The sequence below is a fragment of the Salvelinus fontinalis genome, chromosome 11 (genome assembly GCF_029448725.1).
Source record: "Salvelinus fontinalis isolate EN_2023a chromosome 11, ASM2944872v1, whole genome shotgun sequence".
NCBI lineage: Eukaryota > Metazoa > Chordata > Actinopteri > Salmoniformes > Salmonidae > Salvelinus > Salvelinus fontinalis.
Window position 1 is genome coordinate 43,536,282 of NC_074675.1, and position 27,016 is coordinate 43,563,297.

A 27,016-nucleotide genomic window follows, 5' to 3' on the forward strand; every position below is an offset into this window, starting at 1 on the left:
AAATTACCTAATTTGACAGAAAAGGGCACATGAGTTATGCTGTATAATATGTTATATGAACCATACAGGCAACTCTCAGGCCTAAATTTAGGTGAGGGCTTCTCGTGGGCAACTTACATTGTGTTCACTCCAGGACTTATCCCTCTTCTTTCCCTCCAGGTTTCCATTATGTTCAGGCAGCCCCCTCAAGCCTTACATTGAGCCTAAATAGTTAATTGTGTTGAACTCTGCAGGGAGACCAAGCATTGACCACTGGAATATCAAGTACGAGCATAGAGTTCAGACAGACAGACTGTCAATTCAATTTCTTTATAGGAATGAATTAATAGTATAACAAGCTTTTAATAAAACAACCATGGCTGTTACATTACAGTAACATTTTCTGCCATGACCAGGACAACAACAAGGGCAGAACGTTCTGTCAACCAAACCGTTGCAGCGTGGCGTTTACCCAAAATAACCATACAATTTCAATAGGCGGGATTACGTTGGGAATTATGCAACAATTTAACAGTCGTTTTTGAAGAAAGCATTTAATGGCTCCAGCATCAAACATTCTTTGACATGAACAATCATACAGTTGTGACCAAATACCCTAGTAGGCAACAGTTAACAGTGTTCCTCCATAAAATCTCCCACTCAGAATGCATGACAATCACTGGGCCTGCTTACAACTGCAGGCTAAAATAGAATAGTGAGTAGCAATCCCTTTTCATACACTGCTGGCCTATGTGCAATATATTTTTTTGTGACAATCTAATAGAAAGTATTCCTGGAAATATTATACTAAAATCAACAGTTTTCCTTCAAACATTGTGTCAAATTTGCACTAATCTATTTACTCTAAAGAATGGGAAATATAAATATATTGAATTTCAACAGCATCTTCCAAATGATAAAAGTCTGTTTACACAGGCAGCCAAATTCTGATATTTTTGGTCTTTTGACCAATCAGATCAGCTCTATTGCCAATAATTGGGCAAAAAAAATCAGAATTGGACTGTCTGTGTAAACACATATATCAGCATCATGCGCTTAGTTCCTCTCCATTAAAAAACATCTCAGATCAGGTCGTCTTGTATTCCAGTTCTGTTCCTTGGCAAACTTGTAAACGCATCCAAAGAGATCAGGAAACGTCGTCACCAGATCTTTGCAAACACAGCAGGCCGCATCTGCATCCTTATCCGCAACCTTAGTGCTGCAGAAAGACAGAAAATACAAAAGCCATTTTCTATGATGTCAGTGAAGATGCTCAGTGTGAGGCAGTTTCAACATACTGTAACGTCAATTACAGAGGCAGATTTGATTAACAGAAATCAGAGGAAATCTTGATATCTAACTTGATTTATGGTATGTCATGTTAGGACTTGAAATAAGTACCATATCTATTCAATTCTCCAATTAAAACAATTGTAAAGCAATTTGAAATTTAGATCAGTACCACTAACACTAATTGTTGTATTTTGACTTACTAGTGTGCATCAAGGTTGCGTATGAAGCGCAGTAATCCCAATGTGGTCTCAGTGTAGGCCTTCTTTTTACCTTCCAGCTTCTGGATCAACAAAGGGGGCAGCTGTGAAGACAAAGAATTGCTGTATGCGTTAATATTGCTTTACACTCTCATAAATGGCTTGTGTTGGTTAGTAGTGAATCAAATGTTGTCTGGCTAACCTTGGATTTCCACTGATAGAAGGATCTCATCTCAACACCTTGGTCTAGAGCTTGAACGAGCTCTTGGTCAGCATTACGATGGTTCTCTGCCTCATCCTGATTCCCAATTTTGATCAAGTAATCCAATCTCCTGATCAAACAGTGCACATTAATACATTTGAAACAAATTATAGGGGAAGTTATGTCCATGTTGTAATTGTCCTCTCAGTCTCATGCTAATCAGTTTAAGAATGGCACTGCCTCATAATTCTTCCCATCACTTGTTGTCAAGCCTCAAGTGGTGCAAATAGGTGTAAGTCTCTGGCAAAGGTGTCTATGTAAGGTAAGAATTTCAAGCCATGGATAATGCAAATCTTGCATGATGATAAATCATAGGGCGTTCACAAACTTTATCGAAAGCTAACTACCTTTGGTTTTTAATTTGTTTAACATATTACATTAGCTTTAATACATTTGAATAATATGAATTATTGTAATTATGCACGTAGAATATTATAATTGTGTCACCGTGTCAATCATGTAACTAACTAGAATTTAGTTTTATCTCCATGTTTATTATTATTTTCATTATTACCTATTATACACGGCGCCATACTAATAGAACAACTTTTCAAGTGACAAATATAAGGATTTTCACCTCTGTGGTTTCCAGAAGAGGGGATGATTCAGGGTCTCCTCCACTGTAGGTCTCTCATTGGGGTCTTCATTGATCATCCACTCAATGAGGTCTTTAGTCACCTCGTCTGCCACATGTTCTAGTGTGTAAGTCCCCTTGATTATGTTTCGATTCTGTTCAAGTTCATCACCAAGTGGATCTTCAAAGGGGTGGTGTCCACCAGAAAGGATGTAGTATACCAACATCCCAGCCACCTGAAATTACAACAATCACTCAGTCCATCGCTCTACAAACAGGAAATAATCTTTATTCTATCTTCACGTTGCTCAACCTGTATATCAGAGCTCCTCTTATATCCAGAGCCTTGTTTGTCTAACGTCTCCTTGGCCATCCAACATTTTGTTCCTGCAGGGATGGTGTATAGAGTTGTTTGTTCCACTGTCAATCTGCGACTTATGCCAAAATCTGCCAATTTTGCATTTCCATTGATATCTGTAAAGGATAAATAATATCACAATATCATGCTTTTCATAAGTATAGATACTAGAAAATGATTTTAAGATACTGCATATGGATTTTTAACACATAATGATGAAAGCCATGTATTAGATTTAGTGGGAGTGAAAGGCTTAACTGTGCAATACTATTGTATCTCTCACCTATCAAAACATTCTGAGGTTTGATATCCCGATGAAGGACTTTGGTAGTTGGACAATGAAGGACACTTAAACTGCGGAGCACCTCTTGAGTGATTTTCATCAGGGCATGAGTGTCGTCCTTGGACAGGTGTGTAGTAATGTATTCATCCAGAGTGTATTCACAGAGCTGAAGAGCAAGATAACCAAAAAAACTGTCTTCCGCAAAGTCCATGTATCTCACAATATAGCTACTGTCAAGCTCTGGAAGACGTAAAAATCCTTCCTCATTCTTGAGAAACTGATAGTTTGACCTGGTCATTTTCTTTATGGCTACTTCAGTGCCATCATCCCTCAGGCCCAAGAAGACCTCAGTTCCATCACTTCCCTTTGCTATGCGAAAGTAATTATCATCATGTATAAGAGTGAGGTTTCCTACTTTATAAACTTTACTTTCATCCATGTTGGCAAATTTCTCTAACTGTGTCTCCCACCGCTTGCTGACTTTGTGCCATTTGCGCTGTAATGGTGACGTGTCAGTGGTGGGGTGGAACGACTTCACACTTGAACACTCATCAAGGCCAGATTCCTCAACAGGGGTAGATGAAGTATTGAAGGCTAAACATGTTTTATTTTCTTGTGTGCCTGTCTCTTCTTTTGGTATGTCTTGCTTTTCTGCCGTTCCCCTCTTCTTCTTCTTCTTCTTCTTCTTCTTCTTGGTTTCTGACAAATGACTGTCTTTTGAATCTTCACTTGCTGACTTGGCGACAGAACGTTGTCTGTCTAAGGACCTGTTTAGATCTCTCACCTTTACTTTCAGGTTTTCATCCCTTATAATTTCAGGTTTTCATCCCATATAACAATGATAAATGGCACGTGATAATCTTCTGTTTTACAGGAAAGCAGTTTCACTAACTCAGGAATTAGGGTAAGTGACACCTCATTAGGTATTTCCTCCACGGCACAAACAACTTTATCCAAGGATTTCAATGCACCTGCCCTAAATTTCAGAGGAACTGTGGACAGACGTCTGCTTACATCTTCAACATAGGAAACTAGTTTCTTGGAGTCGTTCAACCATTTAATGGCTTTCTGGAAGTATTCGTCTTCATTTGCACCTTCAATGTTAAAGCACATGTCAATCATGGTGAGGTGGGTTTGTGGGTTCTCCTCTAGTAAGTGAAGATCATAGTGCTTGAAAACATCCGTTGGGGATGTTTGTTTTATTGCTTGTGCAAAATGTAAAAAAAGCTTGATTTTGGAAAAGAACTCGCTCTCTTCAGCAAAGTTTCCAATTATTGTGGCCAATTTCGGATCAATTGCAGGATGGATGTCATGATTTAGCCAAATTAAAACTCCAGATTCTAGCAACTTCTTCACAACTTCTCTGTCATGTGCTAATTGAAGTGGAAAGAATGGTTGTTCTACTAGACCATTTGGATCTGCCTTTGCTTCCAGTAATGTTGTCACTATATTCACTGGAACTTTACACAGTCCAGCATAATGCAGAGGTGCTAAATATCTCTTTGATGGTTTCTTGGGGTCAGCACCTTTTCCCAGAAGAAATGTACAAATCTCCTGATTTGAAAATGCAACAGCAGCAATTAAAGGGGTTACTTCATCTTGTAACTCAACACAAGGGTACAATGCATTGATGTCCTTGCCTCTAATCAATTTCTTCAGCCTCTCCTGATTATTATTAATAATGCACTTTATAATAGGATCTGTTGGCCCTGAGATTTTGTCAGGATGTTCAAAAACGTCTTCCATAATTCCTATCAATTTTTTCTACGCAGGTATATCTGAGGGAGAAAAGTCATGAGTATATTTTTCAATTAAATCAAATTGAAATGGGTTCCATAGTAACTTAACATGATATTTTCAGTATGCTCTTGTATGTTAAATAACAGTGTATAATATCCTCTTATAATGTATATGTTATTAGTGTCTAAATAGATACAGTGAATATACTGTACAGTACAATTGGTTTTGCTCATTGGGAGAATAATAAATCAAATAAATCTTGCAGTTTTACATCTCTGGTGCATACCTGTGTGGTGCCTTTACCTGACTGAAATACTATTAAAGCTGTTTTATATTATGTCAAATGCAGAGTTAGGATTTGTTATAACTTGGAAAGAGCAGCATTCATTGGACTGTGCCAATACTCTCAAAAATCGACTTTAAAAGTACGTACCCCTTAGAGTTCTTGGAGCAGAAACGTCCTCTCTCAGCCCGAAGCTCACAGTGCCAACTCTACTGATGTGGAAGAGACACAATTTAAAGTTCTTCCTGAAACCCAACCTAGACTGGTACAACAGGTATATTTGGTGCTTTAGACAACTCTTCTTACATTTGTTTTCACAATCTTGATCATGGAAACAGCAACATTTCCGGCACTGTACCCAAAAACTCATCAGTACTAAACACAAGGAAACCCAAAGAGATGTAAATCGACTTTAGGAAAAAATAAACCAAGCCTATCCCCACTATCAATACATGGAGTGGATATTGAGATTATGTCAGTACTTGAGGACAACCACTGATTACAAGCTGAATTGGAACATCAAATCCGTCACCAGGGTTGGAAAGTAACGGATTACATGTAGCGGATTACCCCCCAAAAATCCGTTATATTACCAGCAAAAATAGTGTTATCAGATTACAGATACTTTTGAAAAACTAGATGATTACTTCGAGGATTACTTTGAAATTCGGAAAGGATGCTTGCGAGAAAAAAATATATTTGACACTTCTCTGTTTTCTCAATGACATTCGAATCAGCATTGAAAAAAAGGCTCAAGTTTAAGTTTGTTCCACCTGAGCGAGTCTGACCACAAGTAAGAGACCACTATGATGACACACAAAATGTGTTTGATGGATCGCGGGGAAAAAAGCAGGAATAGGCTTTTGTAGGCTAAAGTCCAAGCCATGTCTTCCAATGGTACGACTGCTGTCGGCATCCAAAGATTATGCAATTTTGAATATTATGGGGAGGATCACTACGGATTGTGGTTGTTGTGGATGGCTGTTCACAAATCTAAATTAGTATTTGAACCCAAATCTAAATTAGTATTTGAACCTGAGGGGCCCATGTGTTGAGGATCAGTGTGGCAGATGTGTTGTTACCTACCCTTACCACCCCGGGGCGGCCCGTCAGGAAGTCCAGGATCCAGTTGCCGAGGGAGGTGTTTAGTCCTAGGGTCCTTATCTTAGTGATGAGCTTTGAGGGCACTGGTGTTGAATGCTGAGCTGTAGTCAAGGAATAGCATTCTCACGTAGGTGTTCCTTTTGTCCAGGTGGGAAAGAGCAGTGTGGAGTGCAATAGAGATTGCATCATCTGTGGATCTGTTGGGGCGGTATGCAAATTGGAGTGGGTCTAGGATTTCTGGGATAATGGTGTTGATGTTGCTTCAGACGTGAGTGCTACGGGTCGGTAGTAATTTAGGCAGGTTACCTTAGTGTTCTTGGGCACAGGGACTATGGTGGTCTGCTTGAAACATGTTGGTATTACACTCGGTCAGGGACAGGTTGAAAATGTCGGTGAAGACACATGCCAGTTGGTCAGCGCATGCTCGGAATACACCTCCTGGTAATCCATCTGGCCCTGTGGCCTTGTGACTGTTGACCTATTTAAAAAGGTCCTACTCACATCGGCTACAGAGAGCGAGATCACACAGTCGTCCGGAACAGCTGATGCTCTCATGCATGCTTCGGTGTTGCTTGCCTTGAAGCGACCATAGAAGTTATTTAACTCGTCTGGTAGGCTTGTGTCACTTGGCAGCTCGCGGCTGTGCTTCCCTTTTGTAGTCCATATTAGTTTGTAAGCCCTGCCACATCCGACGAGAGTCGGAGCCGGTGTAATACAATTCAATGCTTTGCATGTTTTGATGTTTGATGATTCGTCAGAGGGCATAGCAGGATTTCTTATAAGCGTCCGGATTAGAGTCCCGCTCCTTGAAAGCGGCAGCTCTACCCTTTAGCTCAGTTCGGATGTTGTCTGTAATCCATGGCTTCTGGTTGGGGTATGTACGTACGGTCACAGTGGGGATGACATCATCGATGGACTTAATAATCAATAATTCCCTCCCTTTCTAACACATTGACAGAGATGGAACAATGAAACCGCTTGCATGTGCAGCGCACATTTTATTACAGTGTTTCCTGCATGCATGGGCCTACCGCCATGTGTTTTTCTGCGCTGCATGGATCTGCATGGGTCACCAGTGTTGTTGAATGTGTCATTGCTGTATGGTGCACTCCTCAAAATGTAGCTATTATAGTTGGGTAGCCAATCTAGACTACTGCTCAAATGTTGCTGTAATGGGACTACATGTTTCTGTTTTACATGCTGTTTTGTTTTTTGGTTATTAATTGTCAGGCTTTAAAAACCGAAGCCAGATTGCAACATTTTAGTAGCCTAGCTCAGACTGTGGTATGTGTCTGTGCACTTTCTCTCCGCTGTAAATGGGACACATGAAAGCTGTATTTTCATAAAGTAGATGACTCAAATGTTGACTCATTTATACTCCCTTGTGTGTCCTATTCGGCCCATGGGCATTGTGTTTGACACATGTGCGCTAGCCTATTAGCCACGTTATGACTGACTTGTGATCATTTCCCTTGCTAGTTTGATTGTATTGACATTCCCAGCCTTAGTTTCAGTCTTCCGTTTTTGTTCAAAATATTGAGTCATTGAAACTGAAACAGTGCCTTCCGAATGGATGGAGACAGCAAACAACATACCAGGCCAGCTATGATTTACAACCTGATAGCAATATTTGTTGGACTACCAAGAAATGTATTGGTGAATTATATTAATCATGCATTGAACTGCATCCATCTATTCTGCCAACGATGCCTTACTGTTTGTTATGGAATAATTTTTAAAACATCTTATAAAGTTGGTATTGAAGCATAAGCTGGGAATTTGATATTTTTTACTGATATGATTGTCTGTTTCATATCGGCAAAGTAGTTGAAATGCTGTCAGTTCTGCTTGAACTCTGACACAACTAAAGTAATTATCACAACAGAACTACTAGTAGGTGTCACACCCTGATCTGTTTCACCTGTCCTTGTGATTGTCTCCACCCCCTCCAGGTGTCACTTATTTTCCCTGCTGTATTTATCCCTGTGTTTCCTGTCTCTGTTCCAGTTTGTCTTGTATGTTCAAGTCAACCGGTGTGGTTTTCACTGTGCTCCTGATTTTCTATTCTCGTCCAGTAGTCCTCCCGGTTTGCCTGTTTTTTTTACTCTATTCATTCCTGCCTGCCTGCCCTAACTTCGAGCCTGCCTGCCGTTCTGTACCTCTGGAAAGCTGAAATGGTTTGGACTTTTTGCCTGTCCACGACCATTCTCTTGTCTACCCCTTTAGGATTGTTAATAAACATCTTGGACTCTAACCATCTGCCTCCTGTGTCTGCATCTGGGTTTCGCCTTGTGTCCTTATAGTAGGTCTAGCTAACGTTAGCAAACGTGAAAGAAATACATAAGATGACACTTATAAATTGACTTCCAATTTATTCTTGCAAGTTTCACACTGATGCGCTGCAGTAAGTAAATTGAAAGTTGAATCCATCACTTCCGTTGTTTGGCTGTGCATATAGCAAAGGTTGAACATTTGGTGGATTCTTAATGAGAACTGAGACCCTACAATGTTGGCAACACTGTCTTGACTATGTCCTATCAAAGCATCCTAACCTTCTGCATTATGGGGAGGATCACTCTCAGTTCAAAACAGATTAACAAAATAATCAACTTATCAAACAATATTACCTCTGCTTAATTTTCCTAGCGTTACCATGCTTAGTGACAGATGCCCACAACATATTGCTGATGACCCTACACATATTCTAAACACAAACCTTATTCTTAAAATGTACTTACCTCATTAGAGGAGAAACGTCCTCTCACCTCGATGCTTACAGTGCCCACTGTACTGAGGAAGAGACAGCAATAAAAGTACTTCCTGAAAGCCAACCTAGAATGATATCTGGTACATGTAGTGCTTTAGCCATATGCAAATGCATCCCATGCAAATTGGATGGGGTGGGCTGTCCCAGGAACAACAGACATCCCAATGATGAGGTCCTGATGGGAAACAATGTGGGATACCAGTAATTTGCCATGATCTTTATTTTGTAAAGAGCAACATTCCGTGCACTGTACAGCCTAAAGAAAATCAACCTTATTCTCAAAAAGTAAGTACCTCTTGGAGTTCTAGCCTTTAGCTCACAGTACCCACTCTACGATCGAGGAAGAGACAATATAAGATATTCCTGTAATGCTTTAGCTGGGCAGACATCCGTTACACAAGTGGAGTTATTCAGGGCAGGCATAGAGCATTCTGGGTGATGGAACCCACATCCTCCATCACTCATTTGCCTCCTGCTGTCAGGAAGGTATGAATTTGAATTGATTTGAATAAAATCAAGTCCTATACTTTCAGAGGACAGACACCCTGTTTAGACCTAATGCTTAAGAACGGACGCTTTCCTTCATTTGAAACTTCTCAAAAGAAACAAAACTAAAACTCTCATTCAAAGTACTTCGAGATTTAAAGTTGTATCAGACTTGAATCTGATGAACAGTCAGTCTTTTATGTGAAACTGCTGTGATAGAAGTCATGTTGTGCTGCAAAGAGCTGAGACCTGAGAAACCTTCAGAGGTAAATGAGGTCAAAACCTAGAGTTTTCACTGCAGCACTGTGGGTAAGTGATGAAAGCAGATGTAGTTGTCAACACAGTTAGAATTACTGCAGCAGGGACTTCAGTGCAGTGCTGAGCCACGTCCGTCCCATTGTCTCAGACTGGAGCTAAAGGAGTCTTCCTTTTCATAGGACCCAGCAGCAGGCCTGGTGAAAAGCAGAGATTAGATGTGCACCATCTCAGCAGCCAGGAGATGGCACTAAAGAACAGGGCTGCGATATCACTTTCTATGATGGCTTGAATATGTCTAAATAGATTATTAGGGATGACGCAAGCAACAAACAGTAATATCTCTCAATGTAGTTCCTGTGGTGTTGGGCCCCTCCACTGTAGTTGGGGCCATTGAAGCGGTCTGCCAAGAAGTTAATGATGCGGTCCTTAAGAACTTATTTGTAACATATTGTACAATTTGGAATTCGTAACATATCAACCTAATTGCAGAAACAAAATTGCAGGACTTATCATACGAAATGGACGGTGTAATACACAATTGTTGAATTGAACACTACTTTCAAAACGAATGGCTGAAATTTAACATTAGAAAGAAAACTATTTAAAAAGTGTTGGAACAAGGGGAATTAGAATGGAATGGTGTGTATACTTAAAACAGACTAGACCTCTTGGTTTCAAAGAGGAACAGAAGACAAATGTCTGTGTTTCGGTACTGAAGAGCTTCTTCAATTTATAGGGATAACCCTTCCTCTGTGTGCATGGGACAATGTGCTTGCATATTTGCTCAAGGTCAGAGTTGCTCCAACGATCCTTGTCTTTTGTCTTGTGTGATGCCATAGAGTATAACAATGATAAATGGCACGAGATAATCTTCTGTTTTACAGGAAAGCAGTTTCACTAACTCAGGAATTAGGGTAAGTGACACCTCATTAGGTATTTCCTTCATGGCGCAAACAACTCCATCTAAGCATTTCAATGCACCTGTCAGAAATTCCAGACGAATTGTAGACAGACGTCTGCTTACATCTTCAACATAGTAATCTAGTTTCTTGGAGTCGTTCAACCATGTAATGGCTGTCTGGGGGTATTTTTCTGCATATGGACCTTCAATGTTAAAGCACATGTCAATCAGAGTGAGGTGGGTTTGGGGGCTCACCTGTAGAAGGTTCTGGCCAAAGCGTCTGAATACTTCTGTTGGGGATGTTTGTTTTATTGCTTGAACAAAATTTTTAAAAAGCTTGATTTTGGAAAAGAACTCACTCTCTTTAGCAACGTTTTCAATTATTGTGGCCAATTTCTGATCAATTGCAGGATATATGCCATGATTTTGCCACATTACTGCTCCAGATTCGAGCAACTTCTTCACAATATCCTCTCTGTCATGTGCTAATTGAATTGGAGAGAACTTTGGTTTTACAGGTAGGCCTATGTCTACTCGACCATTTGGATCTGCCTTTGCGTCCAGTAATGTTGTCACTATATTCACTGGAACTTTACACAGTCCAGCATAATGCAGAGGTGCTAAATATCTCTTTGATGGTTTCTTGGGGTCAGCACCTTTTCCCAGAAGAAATGTACAAATCTCCTGATTTGAAAATGCAACAGCAGCAATTAAAGGGGTTACTTCATCTTGTAACTCAACACAAGGGTACAATGCATTGATGTCCTTGCCTCTAATCAATTTCTTCAGCCTCTCCTGATTATTATTAATAATGCACTTTATAATAGGATCTGTTGGCTCTGAGATAACTAGTTTGGCCAGGAGTTCTTGAAAATCAATCTTGTGTTCCATAACTCCTGACGATGTTATCTACGCAGGGATATCTGAGGAAGAAAAGCAAGGTGGTGAGTATAGTTTAACTTTTTAATGAAATAAAACAAATAATTATGGGGCTTATAGTAGGCCTAACTGTTTATTACTTTATCTAATCTACACTTCCACAGAACCAAAATATAAACACAACAATTTTAAAATGAGCCTCAGGATCATTTAAAATGCAATTGTGTTTGTTATCCCTAGCTTATGCTTGCTGATACCATAACCCCACCGCCACCATGGGGCACATTGTTCAAAGTTGACATCAGTAAACCGCTCGGCCACGCGACACCATACACGTGGTCTGCGGTTGTGAGACCTTATGGTAAAGAAATTAACATTAAATTCTCTGGCAACAGCTCTGGTGGACATTTCTGCAGTCACCATATCAATTGCATGCTTCCTCAAAACTTGAGACATCTGTGGCACTGTGTTGTTTGACAAAACTGCACATTTTAGAGTTAACTTTAATTGTCCCCAGCACAAGGTAGATATGTGTAATGATCATGCTGTTTAATAAGCTTCTTGATATGCCACACCTGTCAGGTGGATGGATTGTCTTGGCAAAGGAAAAATATTCACTTAACAGGGATGTAGAAAATTGAGAGAAATAAGCTTTTTATGTGTATGTTACATTTCTGGGATATTTTATTTCAGCTCATGAAACCAACACGTTATATGTTGAGTTTCTATAACCCAAAGGGGTTTTATTGCTTGATTCATATATGACATCCTAAAAGGTTCTTTATAAATTGAGTGGTTTGAGCCCCGAATGTTGATTGGCTGACAGCCGTGGCATACGAGACCATATACCATGGGTATGACAAGACATTTATTTTTACTGCTCTAATTACGTTGGTATCCAGTTGATAATAGCAATAAGGCGCCTCTGGGGTTTGTGGTATATGGCCAATATACCACGGCTAAGAGCTGAATCCAGGCACTCCGCGTTTAGTCCTGCTTAAGATTGGCCCTTAGCCTTGGTATATTGGCCATATACCACACCCCCTCGAGCCTTATTGTTTAATTATAAACTATGTGGTTCGTGCACTGAATGCTGATTGGCTGACAACCGTAGTATATTAGACAGTATACGACAGGTATGACAAAACATTTATTTTTACTGCTCTAATTACTTTGGTAACCAGTTTATAAGACACCTCAGAGGTTTGTGGTATATGTCCAATATACCACGGCTATGGGCTGTATCCAGGCACGCTCGTGAAAGAACAGGCTTGCAAAGAACAGCCCTTAGTCGTGGTATACCAGTTTATACATATAGAACCACTTTCTAGTCTATATAATATAAACAAAATTAATAGTGTACTGTACAGTAAAATCGGGTGGAGTCTGCCACAGTGGACGTGTCATAATACCCATAAAAACACTAAAATAATGGTTTTCCCGCCATTAATTTTTCACATTGTGAATTTTACCCCAAAAATTGTTTGGTGTAGGCTTACCTTGGCGTGACGTTTTGATAGCCGTGTATTCGCCTCAATGTACTCAAACATTTCCAATGTTAATTATCAATTAAAATTACCTTGTCCGAGAGATTTGTGAGGTTATCCAAATGTCACGCAACCGTAAGCCTACACGAAACTCAGACCTGGGATTGTATAACTAACCCTACTTCATAATAAGATTGCAAAAGGAATGGTGAAAAAACATGTTATGACTGGACTGTAGTACCCAATAAAACATGCATTTTGACAGCTCTGGTGCATACCAACTAAAGGTGTGGTCGTTTACCCGACGAAAGTACTATTGAGAGACTTCTGGAAAAGCTCATTTTAATAGTTTCAAATGCGAAGGATTTGTAGTCTCCACTAACATAACTCGGAAAGAGCAACATTCACTGGACCAATAGCCTCAAATCAATTTAAAAAGTACACACATCTAAGCGTTCTTTAGAGAAAAACTGAATCGCACATTGCCCGCTCTTCTGATGTGGAAGAAGCATCGGCTGTGTTCGAGAGCATCAAAACGACTGCAGGCGACTGTCGACTGACTGCTCTACAAATCACCTTGCATCATAAGTAACGACTCATTATTATTTACTAAAAATGTCAGTCAGTCACAATGTACCCATGATACATTTTGCTTTTGACTCTTGAACACATACATGGTTGAAAGGCTCATTTGACAAACGCTGTATCCCTTCTAGCCATGACCCTCGAACACGGCCATTAATAACTGTTCTTCCTGAAATCAGAGAGGAAGAACAGATAGAACAATGAGACAGATATTTCACCGGATGTAAAAATGTGAAGCTTCCGCTTGGCGTTTCCACTCACGAACAAATATTGTAGTAAGAAGCCCAGGGGCCGGCAGTGGGAGAAGATGGGTTTTGGCCGACATTCAGTACAGTTTTCTGTTCCCAAAACTATAATATGTTATGAACAAGGTGGACTACGTTTTGTAGACTTTAACCTTTGCGAAGGTTGTAAAAATGTGCGTTTAGAAGGAATGCAAAGGTGAATTGAGTTTATTGCACACGTGAACTCTGAGTAAGCGTTCCCTAACGGAAATATGCAGATATGCCAAAACGGGCTAATAGGATCCCGCAAGCTCGTGCTTGACTCTTTAACTTGGCAAGTCAGTTAAGAACAAATTCTTATTTTTGATGACGGCCTAGGAACAGTAGAACGCAACAAAAACGGCCTTGTTCAGGGGCAAAACGACATTTTTACCTTGTCAGCTAGGTGATTCGATCTTTCAACCTTTCGGTTACTGGCCCAACGCTCTAACCACTAGGCTACCTTCCACATCCTTGTTTGTTCTGGCCACTGTTACTCATTTGTTCCCATTGGAAACGGACTGTGGTCTATCTTGGTTTAGTTATAAAAAGTATTTGGAGGAAGAGGCGAAACCCGAAAGAAGCGCTTGTAAAACCCAGAGGCGAGACTTTCGGGGAAGGCGGCTAGAAGCGCCCTCCTTTGATCTGTGTGCATGGAGTCGGTTTTTGGCGAAACAGCAGACTCTTTTTGTTGCGTTCCACCCAGAGAGGAAGTCCACTGGGGAGCATGGGAGGGGTCGAGGCACTCTTTTTGACTCTAGCTAGCGACAACATTTGAACTTCCGGATCCGGTGTGATACGTCTGTTAATATGCTAGCTATAAGTCAGATTGTCTGATCTTCTATGCTTTACGATAGTACTTTTTTAGCCACAGAAGCAAACACTAATTGCAACTGCTAGAGCTTGAACAGCAAGAGTTAACTGATATTACTCGGGAGAAGAAGAAAAGATTGATAAAATGCGAAATTCGTCCACTGAAGACTACAAGACCATACTGTACACGTCTCTTGTTCAACATATGCGAAACTCCATTGACGAGAAATTACATTTAATACTTTGGTGTGTCGGTTGTCAGATTTGACGACTTGCGTCTCGCACGAGAGAACTCACAGCATGCCCGTAACACGGAACCCAAACCGGTTGCGCGCGTGCGCCATCGTGAGCTATCCGGCATACAAATATAATCAGTCATTTGTTTTCAGTAGAAAAAGTGTTAAATTGACTTTCTTATCAATGTAATGTTTGGTTTCTCATGTAGTTTAATAAATGTTTTTCTTGTTAAGTTGTCTGATTTGGAGGATCTGGGGGTGGAGGCTGTTGTCCTCATCTTGAAGAAATATGGAGGACAAAAGGAGGTGCAGCACCTGGCCACTAGTGGAGCGCAACAGGTTGGCATGGCAACTGGAGTTGTCAGAGAATTTGGCTTTTCCTTTGCATACCTATAATAATAATAATTAGGTGGGTGCTTATACTTGTCCTATATTATGTCAAGTGTCATTCTGCACCATGTTATTTTAATTGGCATAGGTGTAAACATAACTGGACCACAGGAGGGTGGGAGGAACCGAGCAGATCTAGTTCAGGAGGTTAAAGACCTCTTCAATTCTAAATGTAGTATGTTTAAAGTGTTTCCGTTCTCACAATAGCAAACAGCAGATACATTTAGTCACATCAGTAGATTACAGATACATTTAGTCACATCAATTGATTACAGATACATTTAGTCACATCAGTAGATTACAGATACATTTAGTCACATCAATTGATTACAGATACATTTAGTCACATTAGTAGATTACAGATACATTTAGTCACATCAATTGATTACAGATACATTTAGTCACGTCAAGAGATTACAGATAAAATGTACATTTTTTGTTAAGTGTTACCTGTAATGTAGTATGTAACATTTGATGTTTATATATATATGTACTGTATGTACAGTGCCTTTGGAAAGTATTCAGACCCCTTGACTTTTTCTACATTTTGTTACTTTACAGCCTTATTCTAAAATTGATTAAATGGTCCCCCCCCCCTCATCAATCAACACACAATACCCCATAATTACAAAGCAAAAACAGGTTTTTAGAAAATGTTACTAATTTATAAAAGAAACATTTATATAATTATTTAGCCCTTTTATTAGTACTTTGTGAAAGCACCTTTAGCAGCAATTATACATGAAGATGATATTGATGTTTTTTCCTCTCATCCCCTCCATCTCTCAGCAGGTACACTGTATTTGACAAACTACTAATCAAACACTGAAAAAAATACTAAAAAAAGAAAATGAGGCGGAATAATGCATAGAGCCTATTCAAATAATTATATATTTTGTTCACGTTGTGTATAAGGTAACAATAGAAGTTATACTTAAAATGCAGTGCATATTACATTCAGGCATAATGTTATCATTTTACCTTTGTGATTGTGGACTACAGGAAAAAGAGGACCGAGCACGCCCCCATTCTCATCGACGGGCCTGCAGTTGAGCAGGTTGAGAGCTTCAAGTTCCTTGGTGTCCACATTACCAACAAACTAGAATGGTCCAAACACACCATGACAGTCGTGAATCGGGCACGACAAAACCTATTCCCCCTTAGGAGACTGAAAAGATTTGGCATGGGTCCTCAGATCCTCAAAAGGTTTTACAGCTGCACCATCGAGAGCATCCTGACTGGTTGCATCACTGCCTGGTATGGCAACTGCTCGGCCTCCGACCGCAAGGCACTACAGGGGGTAGTGCGAACGGCCCAGTACATCACTGGGGCCAAGCTTCCTGCCATCCAGGACCTCTATATTAGGCGGTGTCAGAGGAAGGCCCTAAAAATTGTCAAAGACTCCAGCCACAATAGTCATAGACCGTTCTCTCTGCTACCACACGGCAAGCGGTACCGGAGCGCCACGTCTAGGTCCAAGAGGCTTCTAAACAGCTTCTACCCACAAGCCATAAGGCTCCTGAACATCTAGTCAAATGGCTACAGAGACTATTCACATTGCCCCTCCCCTCTCCACTTTAATTAACTCTACCTACATGTACATACTACCTCAACTAACCAGTGTCCCCGCACATTGACTCTGTACCGGCACCCCCCTGTATATATATATTGTTATTTTTTACTGCTCCGCTTTAATTACTTGTTACTTTTATCTCTTATTCTTATCTGTATTTTTTTTTAAACTGCACTGTCGGTTAGGGGTTCGTAAGTAAGCATTTCACTGTAAGGTAATACCGGTTTTATTCGGCACATGTGACTAATACAATTTTATTTGATACTATCACCTGAATTGATCCACATCAGCTTGGTTTGCAAAGTACTTTTCCTCATGTTTTGGTTGATCATAACCCGATCCAGACGAACCAAAAAGCCCTACTGCTACCACCAGTTTCATTGTTCTGTAAAGAGATCTCAAATATACTTGCATACAACGTAATAGTTTTTGGACCCCAGATAATGGGGATCCCAATAAACAAATAAAATCAAAGTCTGTCAGTCTGTATAGTACTTTGATAAAAATATAACATGTTTCTAATCATTTGTGTTTATAAAAGAGGGACACATCACAATTGATATCTTATGCTTTGATGTGTTTCTTGGCAGTGATAAATCATTTAACTGGCCAAAACAATAACGTTGTCAGTGTCTGGGGCCCAGACGGCGCAACATATTAAGTTCCGACATAGCATGTCGACCACATTCACCTGAATGGTGTGATTGGTATGATTTCCACCTTTTAATGAGGTGATTGTCATCTAATCGGGTGGGATAAGGGACCTAAATGTAGTCACAGGTGACAGTAGATCTACTACCCTCTGTCAGAATTCCTGGTGACTCTGTAGTCTGTTTTTCATTGTGGTTGATCTGGTGCTGGATGTGTGGCTTTATACCAGAAAGAGGTCAATGTTTTGTTCCTACTGCATACTAGTTTTTTTACTCTACACCAGCAGCTGTTGCAGGTGGGCGGGAATGTCTGGGTGTGTCAAAAAAATGACAGTTCTATATAGCCTTTATTATATTGAGAGAGGTACATTAACATTTTATTGTGGTGTTCGATTAATATAAAACTTTTGATGATCATCACTACATTTGTAACCTTCACAGTTCTATCCACAAGAGGGCATCACAGCTCCTCCATTGTATTACTCAATTCAGTGATATCAATTGTTTCAATGCACTCTTGGGCAGACCTCATTTTCATATCAAGCAAAACACAGATATAAAAAAACATGTCAATACTTTAATCCAGACATCCCTGAAAAATCTCATACAGATCATTTATATTATTACAAATCCTATATACCTTAAGTGAAGACAGTTAAAAAAAGTAATCACTACATTTTATCAAAGCTTTGTGAGTACTGTGTTTTTGTATGAACTCCCATTATATGTAGGCTATAACCATGTAAGATCATTATTTGTAAAAATCATATGGATATTAGATTTATCAGTGAAAATATAGAATATAAAATGTCCTTGAGACAGTTAAAATCATTGGCTCTACCTACAAAAAGTCAAAAGTATTACAATAGTTCCTATTTCATCAGTTCCAATGACAGTTTACATTTCAGAATCATGAGCTTAGATCTTTCTGAAACACGTTTTTCAGACCAGGCCTTGAATTCCAGCCCCGTTCCTTGGCCAACACGTAGACGCATCCAAAGAGATCAGGGAACATTTTCATCAGGTCAACAGATTCTAAATCCTCAGCACTGCAGAAAGAGAAACAAACTCAGCCACCTGCAATGGTAAGACAGTGAAACGTTTTAGTACTGTGAAAAACATTAGTCTTACTTACTAGTGCTCATGTAGGTTGCGTATGAAACGTAGTAACCCCAACATGTTCTCAGGGTAGGGCTTTCTGCCATCCATCTTTTTCATCAATTCAGAGGGCAGCTGTGAACACAAAACAATCTGTAAATTGTGTAGCCTCAGCTTTCTACACACTGCCAGGGGAGAGGGTACTCCCACTCTTTTGCATTAGTGTATACATGTTTTAATATACATGTACAGGTATATACATTTAATAAAATGACCCATGGCTCACCTTGGATTTCCACTGACAGAAGGTTCTCTCCATGGCACTTTGTTTCAGAGCTTCTAGAAGTTTTGGGTCAGCATCGCTATACTTCCCGACCTCCTTCTCATTCCCAATTCTCCTCAAGTACTCAACTCTCCTGAAAGACAACAGTATACAGTAAAAAATGTCTAGTCACACATTCATGTACTTTGTGTACTCATAGTTTAATGCATGTACTTTAGCATCGTCTCTTATTTTGCCCAAGCTAAAGCATCGGAATAATATTAACTAATTATTTTCATTATGCATATACAGTATTATCATTGTGTTATTATTGTGTCACTGTGTCAATCATTCTGTAACTATTACTGGAATACTGATCCCAAAATGTTTTGTCCTTATCTCCTTATGTTTAGCTTTAGTTTGTGTGTTCAATGCAATGTATGAAATGTGGTGTGATATCCCTCCTAAATAGCTCGAGATTATGTTCCTATCGACCCAGTAAGGCCAGCAGGCTAGTCTCTTTATTGGTTGTAACTTATGAAAGTTGTCTTGTCAATTTGTTTTGTTATTTAAACGCCACTTTAAACATGTACATGACACTGCAACAAAATTTCCCCATGGGAACGATAAAGTCAGTAAAGTTCATTATTATTATTCATCATACAGGCGCCATACTAACAAACAACTTTTCAAGTGACAAATAAGGATTTTCACCTATGTGGTTTCCAGAAGAGGGGATGATTCAGGGTCTCCTCCACTGTAGGTCTCTCATCGGGGTCTTCATTGATCATCCACTCAATGAGGTCTTTTGCCACCTCATCTGACAAATGTTCTAGTGTGAAAGTCCCCTTGATTATGTTTCGATTCTGTTCAAGTTCATCACCAAGTGGATCTTCAAAGGGGTGGTGTCCACCAGAAAGGATGTAGTATACCAACATCCCAGCCACCTGAAATTTCAACAATCATTCAGTCCATCGCTCTACAAACAGGAAATAATCTTTATTCTATCTTCACGTTGCTCAACCTGTATATCAGAGCTCCTCTTATATCCAGAGCCTTGTTTGTCTAACGTCTCCTTGGCCATCCAGCATTTTGTTCCTGCAGGGATGGTGTATAGAGTTGTTTGTTCCACTGTCAATCTGCGACTTATGCCAAAATCTGCCAATTTTGCATTTCCATTGATATCTGTAAAGGATAAATAATATCACAATATCATGCTTTTCATAAGTATAAATACTAGAAAATGACTTTAAGATACTGCATATGGATTTTTAACACATAATGATGAAAGCCATGTATTAGATTTAGTGGGAGTGAAAGGGCTTAACTGTGCAATACTATTGTATCTCTCACCTATCAAAACATTCTGAGGTTTGATATCCCCATGAAGGACTTTGGTAGTTGGACAATGAAGGACACTTAAACTGCGGAGCACCTCTTGAGTGATTTTCATCAGGGCATGAGTGTCGTCCTTGGACAGGTGTGTAGTAATGTATTCATCCAGAGTGTATTCACAGAGCTGAAGAGCAAGATAACCAAAAAAACTGTCTTCCGCAAAGTCCATGTATCTCACAATACAGCTACTGTCAAGCTCTGAAAGATGTAAAAATCCTTCCTCATTCTTGAGAAACTGATAGTTTGACCTGGTCATTCTCTTAACTGCTACTTCAGTGCCATCATCCCTCAGGCCCAAGAAGACCTCAGTTCCATCACTTCCCTTTGCTATGCGAAAGTAATTATCATCATGTATAAGAGTGAGGTTTCCCACTTTATAAACTTTACTTTCATCCATGTTGGCAAGCTTCTCTAACTGTGTCTCCCACCGCTTGCTGACTTTGTGCCATTTGCGCTGTAATGGTGACGTGTCAGTGGTGGGTTGGAACGGCTTCACACTTGAACACTCATCAAGGCCAGATTCCTCAACAGCAGTAGATGAAGTATTGAAGGCTAAACATGTTTTATTTTCTTGTGTCCCTGTCTCTTTTTTTGGTAGGTCTTGCTTTTCTGCCGTTCTCCTCTTCATCATCTTTTTCTTCTTCTTCTTCTTCTTGGTTTCTGACAAATGACTGTCTTTTGAATCTTCACTTGTTGACTTGGCGACAGAACGTTGTCTGTCTAAGGCCCTGTTTAGATCTCTCAGCTTTACTTTCAGGTTTTCATCACTTCCCCAGTTAATTAGTCCTTCAGGTACCAGAGTCAGTCCCAGAGAGCTGAGGTAACCAGGAACACAACTAAATGTGTAAAGATCTGCTAGCAACGCATAGGCATACATCTTCAATTCATAGGGATAACCCTTCCTCTGTGTGCATGGGACAATGTGCTTGCATATTTTCTCAAGGTCAGAGTTGCTCCAATGATCCTTGTCTTTTGTCTTCTGTGTGATGCCATAGAGCGTAACAATGATCAATGGCACGAGATAATCTTCTGTTTTACAGGAAAGCAGTTTCACTAACTCAGGAATTAGGGTAAGTGACACCTCATTAGATATTTCCTTCATTGCGCAAACAACTCTATATAAGGATTTCAATGCACCTGCCCTAAATTTCAGAGGAACTGTGGACAGACGTCTGCTTACATCTTCAACATAGGAAACTAGTTTCTTGGAGTCGTTCAACCATTTAATGGCTTTCTGGAAGTATTCGTCTTCATTTGCACCTTCAATGTTAAAGCACATGTCAATCATGGTGAGGTGGGTTTGTGGGTTCTCCTCTAGTAAGTGAAGATCATAGTGCGTGAAAACATCCGTTGGGGATGTTTGTTTTATTGCTTGTGCAAAATGTAAAAAAAGCTTGATTTTGGAAAAGAACTCGCTCTCTTCAGCAAAGTTTCCAATTATTGTGGCCAATTTCTGATCAATTGCAGGATGGACGCCATGATTTAGCCACATTAAAGCTCCAGATTTGAGAAGCTCCTTCACAATATCCTCTCTGTCATGTGCTAATTGAAGTGGAAAGAATGGTTGTTCTGCTAGACCATTTGGATCTGCCTTTGCTTCCAGTAATGTTGTCACTATATTCACTGGAACTTTTTGCAGTCCAGCATAATGCAGAGGTGCTAAATATCTCTTTGATGGTTTCTTGGGGTCAGCACCTTTTCCCAGAAGAAATGTACAAATCTCCTGATTTGAAAATGCAACAGCAGCAATTAAAGGGGTTACTTCATCTTGTAACTCAACACAAGGGTACAATGCATTGATGTCCTTGCCTCTAATCAATTTCTTCAGCCTCTCCAGATTATTATTAATAATGCACTTTATAATAGGATCTGTTGGCTCTGAGATAACCAGTTTGGCCAGGAGTTCTTGAAAATCAATCTTGTGTTCCATAACTCCTGACGATTTTATCTACGCAGGGATATCTGAGGAAGAAAAGCAATGTGGTGAGTATAGTGAACTGTTCAATTAAATAATACAAATAATTCTGGGACATATAGTAGGCCTGACCTTTTATTTTATATCTAATCTACACTTATACTGAACAAAAATATAAACGCAACAATTTTAAATGGGCCTCAGGATCTCGTCACAGTATCTCTGTGCATTCAAATTGCCATCGATAAAATGCAGTTGTTTGTTCTCCATAGCTTATGCTTGCCCATTCCATATCCACACCGCCACCATGGGGGACTCTGTTCACAAAGTTGACATCAGTAAATTGCGATATATGGTCTGATATTGCACAGCTGTCAGCCAATCAGCATTCAGGGTTTTAACCACACAGTTTATAAGGATCTTCATAAACTGGGTGATTCGAGCCCTGAATGCTGATTGGCTGACAGCCGTGGTATATCAGACCGTATACCACGGGTATGACAAAACATTTATTTTTTCTGCTCTAATTATGTTGGTAACCAGTTTATAATAGCAATAAGGCACCTCGTGGGTTTGTGATATATGCCCAATATACCACGGATAAGGGCTGTGTCCAGGCACTCCACGTTGCGCATTAGAACAGCCCTTAGCCGTGTAATATTGGCCATATACCACACCTCCTCGAGCATTGTTGCTTAAATATAGAACCCTTTTTTAGGCTATATGAGAACCCTTTTTTTAGGCTCTCTTTTTTTCTAAAGAGTGTACTTACTGTACATTGCAATTGGGTGGAGTTCATTAGGAGAATAATACATAAATAAAAAGACTCCTGTACTGTTTTCTCGAATAGTCTGCCACAGTGGAAGCGTCATAATACCCTTAAAATCCCGGAAATGGTTCCAACGGTTTTTCGGCCATTCATTTTCACATTGCTTGCATTCCAAACACTTAAAAGACACACCCTATCCCCTCAGCCCACATATTAAATGGACACTTCTGATGACGTGTCATGACGTCTGACGAGTATACACTTGTTCATCCCGCGATGATTGTGTTTCCAGTCACCGGTAGCTTGCAGGTGCTTTATATGCGCTACAGTCAATTATGATTGCATGTCTACTTATATTAACTATATAATTATTAATATACGCCTACTGTATGATAGCTAGCAAATAAATTAGCTAACGTTAGCCTGCCTAGCTACTTCTGAAGGAATTGTTTTTATTTCTACAATTTCCAAAAGCTAACCAAACAAAAAATGCATTACTTTTATGAGACGTGTGTGCATTAGTAGCACAATTTCTAACTTATTTACATTCGTTTTTACTTGCACTTGTATGTTGACTTCATATCGACGTAGTTTTTAAGTTTTGGCGATACTTTTCTTCGCGGATAGACAATCATCGCGAATTTAATTATGGGGCGTTTCAAGCCCCGATGTGAACATAAATGTACACTCGCAAACCCCATTAAAAAACAGGGGCTTGCGTTGCAAACTTCCATGCTTTGGCTAATCATTTGAACCGACTACAAATATAGCCGCGGGGACTCTCCCAAGGGCTGAGGGTTTAGGGCCGTCTACTTTCAGTTTGAAACACAACTGTTTGAATTTTACCAAAAAAATCGAATTAATTGTGTGTTTGGTGTAGGCTTACCTTGGCGTGACGTTCTGATAAGCCGTGTGTTCGCTTCAATTTACAAAAAAAAATTGATATGCTAAATATTTTTTTTAAAGTTACCACGTCCGAGAGAGATTTGCGCGGTTATCGATGTGCCACCCCAGGGTAAGCCTACACGAAACACAGACCTTATATGATGTAGTTTTAAAACCACGGATGGAAAAATAAATTGTGAAAAAACGATTGGAACGATTTCCGGGTTTTATGATTCATACTGTGGCACTCAATAAAACATGCAGTTTGACAGCTCTGGTGCATACCAACTAAATGTGTGGTGGTTTACCTGACGAAAGTACTGTTGACAGACTTTAGGGAAAAAAATCATTTGAATAGTTTCAAATACGGAGGATTTGTTGTTTCCACTAACATAACTTGGAAAGAGCAACATTCACTGGACTGTGCCATTAGCCTCAAATCTAATTTAAAAAAGTACATACCCCTTAGTTCTTTAGATGAGAAAGGCTGAAGTTAGTGCCCGCTCTACTGATGCGGAAATAACATCAGCCGCGTTCAAGAGCATCAAAGCGACTGTTGATTGACTGATCTACAAATCACCTTGCATCATACGTAACGACTCATTATTATTTGTTAAACAGTTGGTCACAATTTGCCTATAATACACGGCTAGAAGGTTAATTTGACAAAATCTATCACTTATAAACATGACCCTCAAACACGGACATAAACGGTTCTTCCTTAAATCAGAGAAGAAGAGGCGAAGCCCAAAAGCAGAGTTTGTAAACGCAGTGGCGCAACATCGCGAGACTTTCGGGAACCCTTGCGAGGCGACGCACAATCGTCCGGGTTAGGGGAAGGTTTAGCCGGCTTTAATGTACCTTTTATTTGAAAAATGTTATATATATGTTTTTATTAACAACAAATCAATACAGGAAGTACATGTAGGAACACAAGTATATACAAATAATATAACGGATTTTTTTTTTATGTATTTTTTATTAACAACAAATCAATACCGGAAGTACATGTGGGAATATAGAGGGATATAAATAATATACAAAGGACAATTGGGCTAGGGGGTACAATATCACATTACACAAGGACCTTAAGGGACATACATACACTTACAATTCTAACAGCTTTTTTGTTAGTAGAGTATTTAATTGTCTTAAAATACAGTTCATTTTATTTTTGTAAGGTAAGAAAATGTGGTGTTTTTGTAAATTTACATTTGTGAATATGAAATTTGGTCAAAAGAATAATAAAATAAATTATATAAAAATGTTTCAGCTTATTTCTATCGTAGGTAAAGAATCCAAGCACTACATCTCTCCACAATAGTGTAAAATCTTCATAAATGTGTTCAATTATAAATCTACTGATGTCTTGCCACAGTTTTCTTACATGAACACAATGCCAAAAATGCTACTGTTTCTGGGTGGTCATTACAAAAGGAACAATTTGAGTTGATGTTTCCTTAAACTTCTTCATATAGTGGTTGGCAGGATAATATTTATGAATAATTTTAAAGGAAACTTCCTTCATTTAGTTAACAAGTAGTTATGTGTGTGGCAACATCCAAACTTTTTTCCAACAGATATTATCAATAAATCCATTCCAATAAGGCATGACATAAGGTATCCTGCTGCAACAAGGTTCATATCGCTCTGTTGTTGAATGGACCAAAAGAGAAACAAATCTTTCCTACTGATGAGTCAACAGGGTCAATGGAAGGTAGGCTCTGAGGGTCAGGTCTTGACACGTTCCTGAATAATAAAGTAACACCTGAGGAATGGCATCTAAAACAATTGCAAAATCTTTAGGTGTTACAGGGACCTTGTAAAGTGATAAGAATTCCTTATAATTAAGTAAAAACTAAGTAAAAGACCCTCTGTATTTACCAGTTGGCTCACCAATAGGATATTATTTCAGAACCAATATTCTAAAAACAAAGAAGTATTTTTATACAATATATCCCGATTATTCCATATATAATATCTGTGGGGAGAAAAATTATGCTTATAAATTAAGGACCATGACAAGAAAACCTGCCGATGAAAAGCAGAAATCTTCACTGGAACTTTGTCAATATTATAATTGCAAACCAACATGAAGTTAAGGCCACCAAAAGTAGATAAGACATGATGAGGAATACAATTCCACATAGAAGTGGGTCTTCTTAGCAATTGTTTTATCCAATTGATCTTAAAAGTATTATTTAAGGTAGTAAAGTCCAGAAAATTCACCCCACCATTCTCATAAGTGTTCATTACAACAGTTTTCCTAATGTAATGGGTACGGTTTCTCCACAGAAAGTTGAAAAGCATCTGGTCTATCTCCTTGCTTATTTTACTGTCAGGATATAAAGATAGAGCGCTATATGTTAGTCTAGAGATACCTTCAGCCTTGGATATTAGGACTTTCCCAAAAGTGTGAGAGCAGATCTTTAACCTCAAATTTAACTATATCATTATTTAATAACGAGCTATTTAGCTTCCAGTAGGATGCTCTACCAAGGTTAGTATCAGGGGTAAATATTTTGATATCAATGTAAATGGCCCTATGGTCTGTGAGTGGAGTAGTACAAATATGTGTAGTAACACACTCACTATCAATACATTTGGATATAAGACAAAAATCTATTCTGGATTGTCTGGAACCTGTTTTGTTACTCCAAGTGAATTATCTGTCGGCCGGAAACCTCTCTCTCCATATATCAGTAAGATACTTTTCCATAAAAAGTATTAAATCCAAATTCTGATTGGTTGGCCTACTTGGGGGCCATCTATCAGTTGAATTATCTATAGTAATGTTAAAGTCCTCCCCCCTATCAATAATAACGAATTCGGAAATGTAGATAACCAATGAAGTATATGTTTCTCTATAGATTCAAGCAACTCATCATGCTCATGTTTGGTATTGTACCCGTAGAAGTTTACAGTAATGAGCGTAATGTCATTGTAACTGATCACATGACAAATAAAGTGACCAAAGGGGTCACATTCCGAGTGTAGAATATTACCACCAAAGGTATTTTTCATTTTAGTGACACCAGCGGAGCGTTCAGATCCATGGGAAAGCCAAATATCGATGCCTCACTGTGACCTCCAGAAGTTGGCATCAGCCGAAATTGAGTGAGACTCTTGAAAAAAGCAAAAATCTGTTCGAAATTGTTAAGCAAATAAAAATAAGGCCTTGCGCTTCACATTGTTTTTCATAACCCCCTAGCATTAAGAGAAACTATAGACAAAACAACAAATCATATAAAAGTATCAACTGTAGTAGGATGAGTCAAAAACGTAGGAGCAGTGAACGTAAACGATAAGGAACCGAGGTCTGCACCATTTA

The 27,016-nt window shown here is 39.3% G+C and overlaps 2 protein-coding genes across 6 annotated transcripts; both read right to left on the reverse strand.

Annotated features, from left to right (window-relative positions):
* Positions 1 to 477: 477 nt before the first annotated feature.
* LOC129865751 (uncharacterized) lies at positions 478 to 3,747 on the reverse strand. 2 transcript variants are annotated; one of them, XM_055938755.1, is made up of 6 exons: positions 2,947 to 3,747; positions 2,619 to 2,779; positions 2,309 to 2,541; positions 1,672 to 1,801; positions 1,473 to 1,573; positions 498 to 1,198 (listed from the first exon to the last, which is right to left on the reverse strand). In XM_055938755.1, exons 1-6 carry the CDS (start codon positions 3,383 to 3,385, stop codon positions 1,036 to 1,038), a joined length of 1,227 nt encoding a protein of 408 aa, XP_055794730.1. In that variant the 5' UTR covers positions 3,386 to 3,747; the 3' UTR covers positions 498 to 1,035. The 2 variants fall into 2 exon arrangements, with proteins under 2 accessions (XP_055794731.1, XP_055794730.1); XM_055938756.1 differs by lacking the exon at positions 2,947 to 3,747 and having other exon boundaries at positions 478 to 1,198; positions 2,619 to 2,940.
* A 14,171-nt stretch (positions 3,748 to 17,918) lies between these two features.
* LOC129865747 (uncharacterized) lies at positions 17,919 to 24,480 on the reverse strand. 4 transcript variants are annotated; one of them, XM_055938748.1, is made up of 7 exons: positions 24,148 to 24,480; positions 20,075 to 22,078; positions 19,746 to 19,906; positions 19,436 to 19,668; positions 18,746 to 18,875; positions 18,497 to 18,594; positions 17,919 to 18,410 (listed from the first exon to the last, which is right to left on the reverse strand). In XM_055938748.1, exons 2-7 carry the CDS (start codon positions 22,044 to 22,046, stop codon positions 18,272 to 18,274), a joined length of 2,733 nt encoding a protein of 910 aa, XP_055794723.1. In that variant the 5' UTR covers positions 22,047 to 22,078; positions 24,148 to 24,480; the 3' UTR covers positions 17,919 to 18,271. The 4 variants fall into 4 exon arrangements, with proteins under 4 accessions (XP_055794723.1, XP_055794724.1, XP_055794725.1 ...); XM_055938749.1 differs by lacking the exon at positions 24,148 to 24,480 and adding an exon at positions 23,687 to 24,097; XM_055938750.1 differs by lacking the exon at positions 24,148 to 24,480 and adding an exon at positions 22,804 to 23,063.
* Between the last annotated feature and the right edge of the window lie 2,536 nt (positions 24,481 to 27,016).

What these genes read in the sequence shown, in the direction of transcription:
- LOC129865751 (XM_055938755.1), bottom strand. Translation starts at nt 3,385, where the DNA reads ATGGATGAAAGTAAAGTTTATAAAGTAGGAAACCTCACTCTTATACAT. An exon ending in CTCTTCTGGAAACCACAGAG is followed by an intron (nt 1,802 to 2,308) that starts GTGAAAATCCTT and finishes CTGTTTGATCAG; the next exon opens with GAGATTGGATTACTTGATCA. An exon ending in CGCAACCTTGATGCACACTA is followed by an intron (nt 1,199 to 1,472) that starts GTAAGTCAAAAT and finishes GTCTTTCTGCAG; the next exon opens with CACTAAGGTTGCGGATAAGG.
- LOC129865747 (XM_055938748.1), bottom strand. Translation starts at nt 22,046, where the DNA reads ATGGAACACAAGATTGATTTTCAAGAACTCCTGGCCAAACTGGTTATC. An exon ending in ACCTCAGAATGTTTTGATAG is followed by an intron (nt 19,907 to 20,074) that starts GTGAGAGATACA and finishes TATCCTTTACAG; the next exon opens with ATATCAATGGAAATGCAAAA. An exon ending in CTCTTCTGGAAACCACATAG is followed by an intron (nt 18,876 to 19,435) that starts GTGAAAATCCTT and finishes GTTGTCTTTCAG; the next exon opens with GAGAGTTGAGTACTTGAGGA.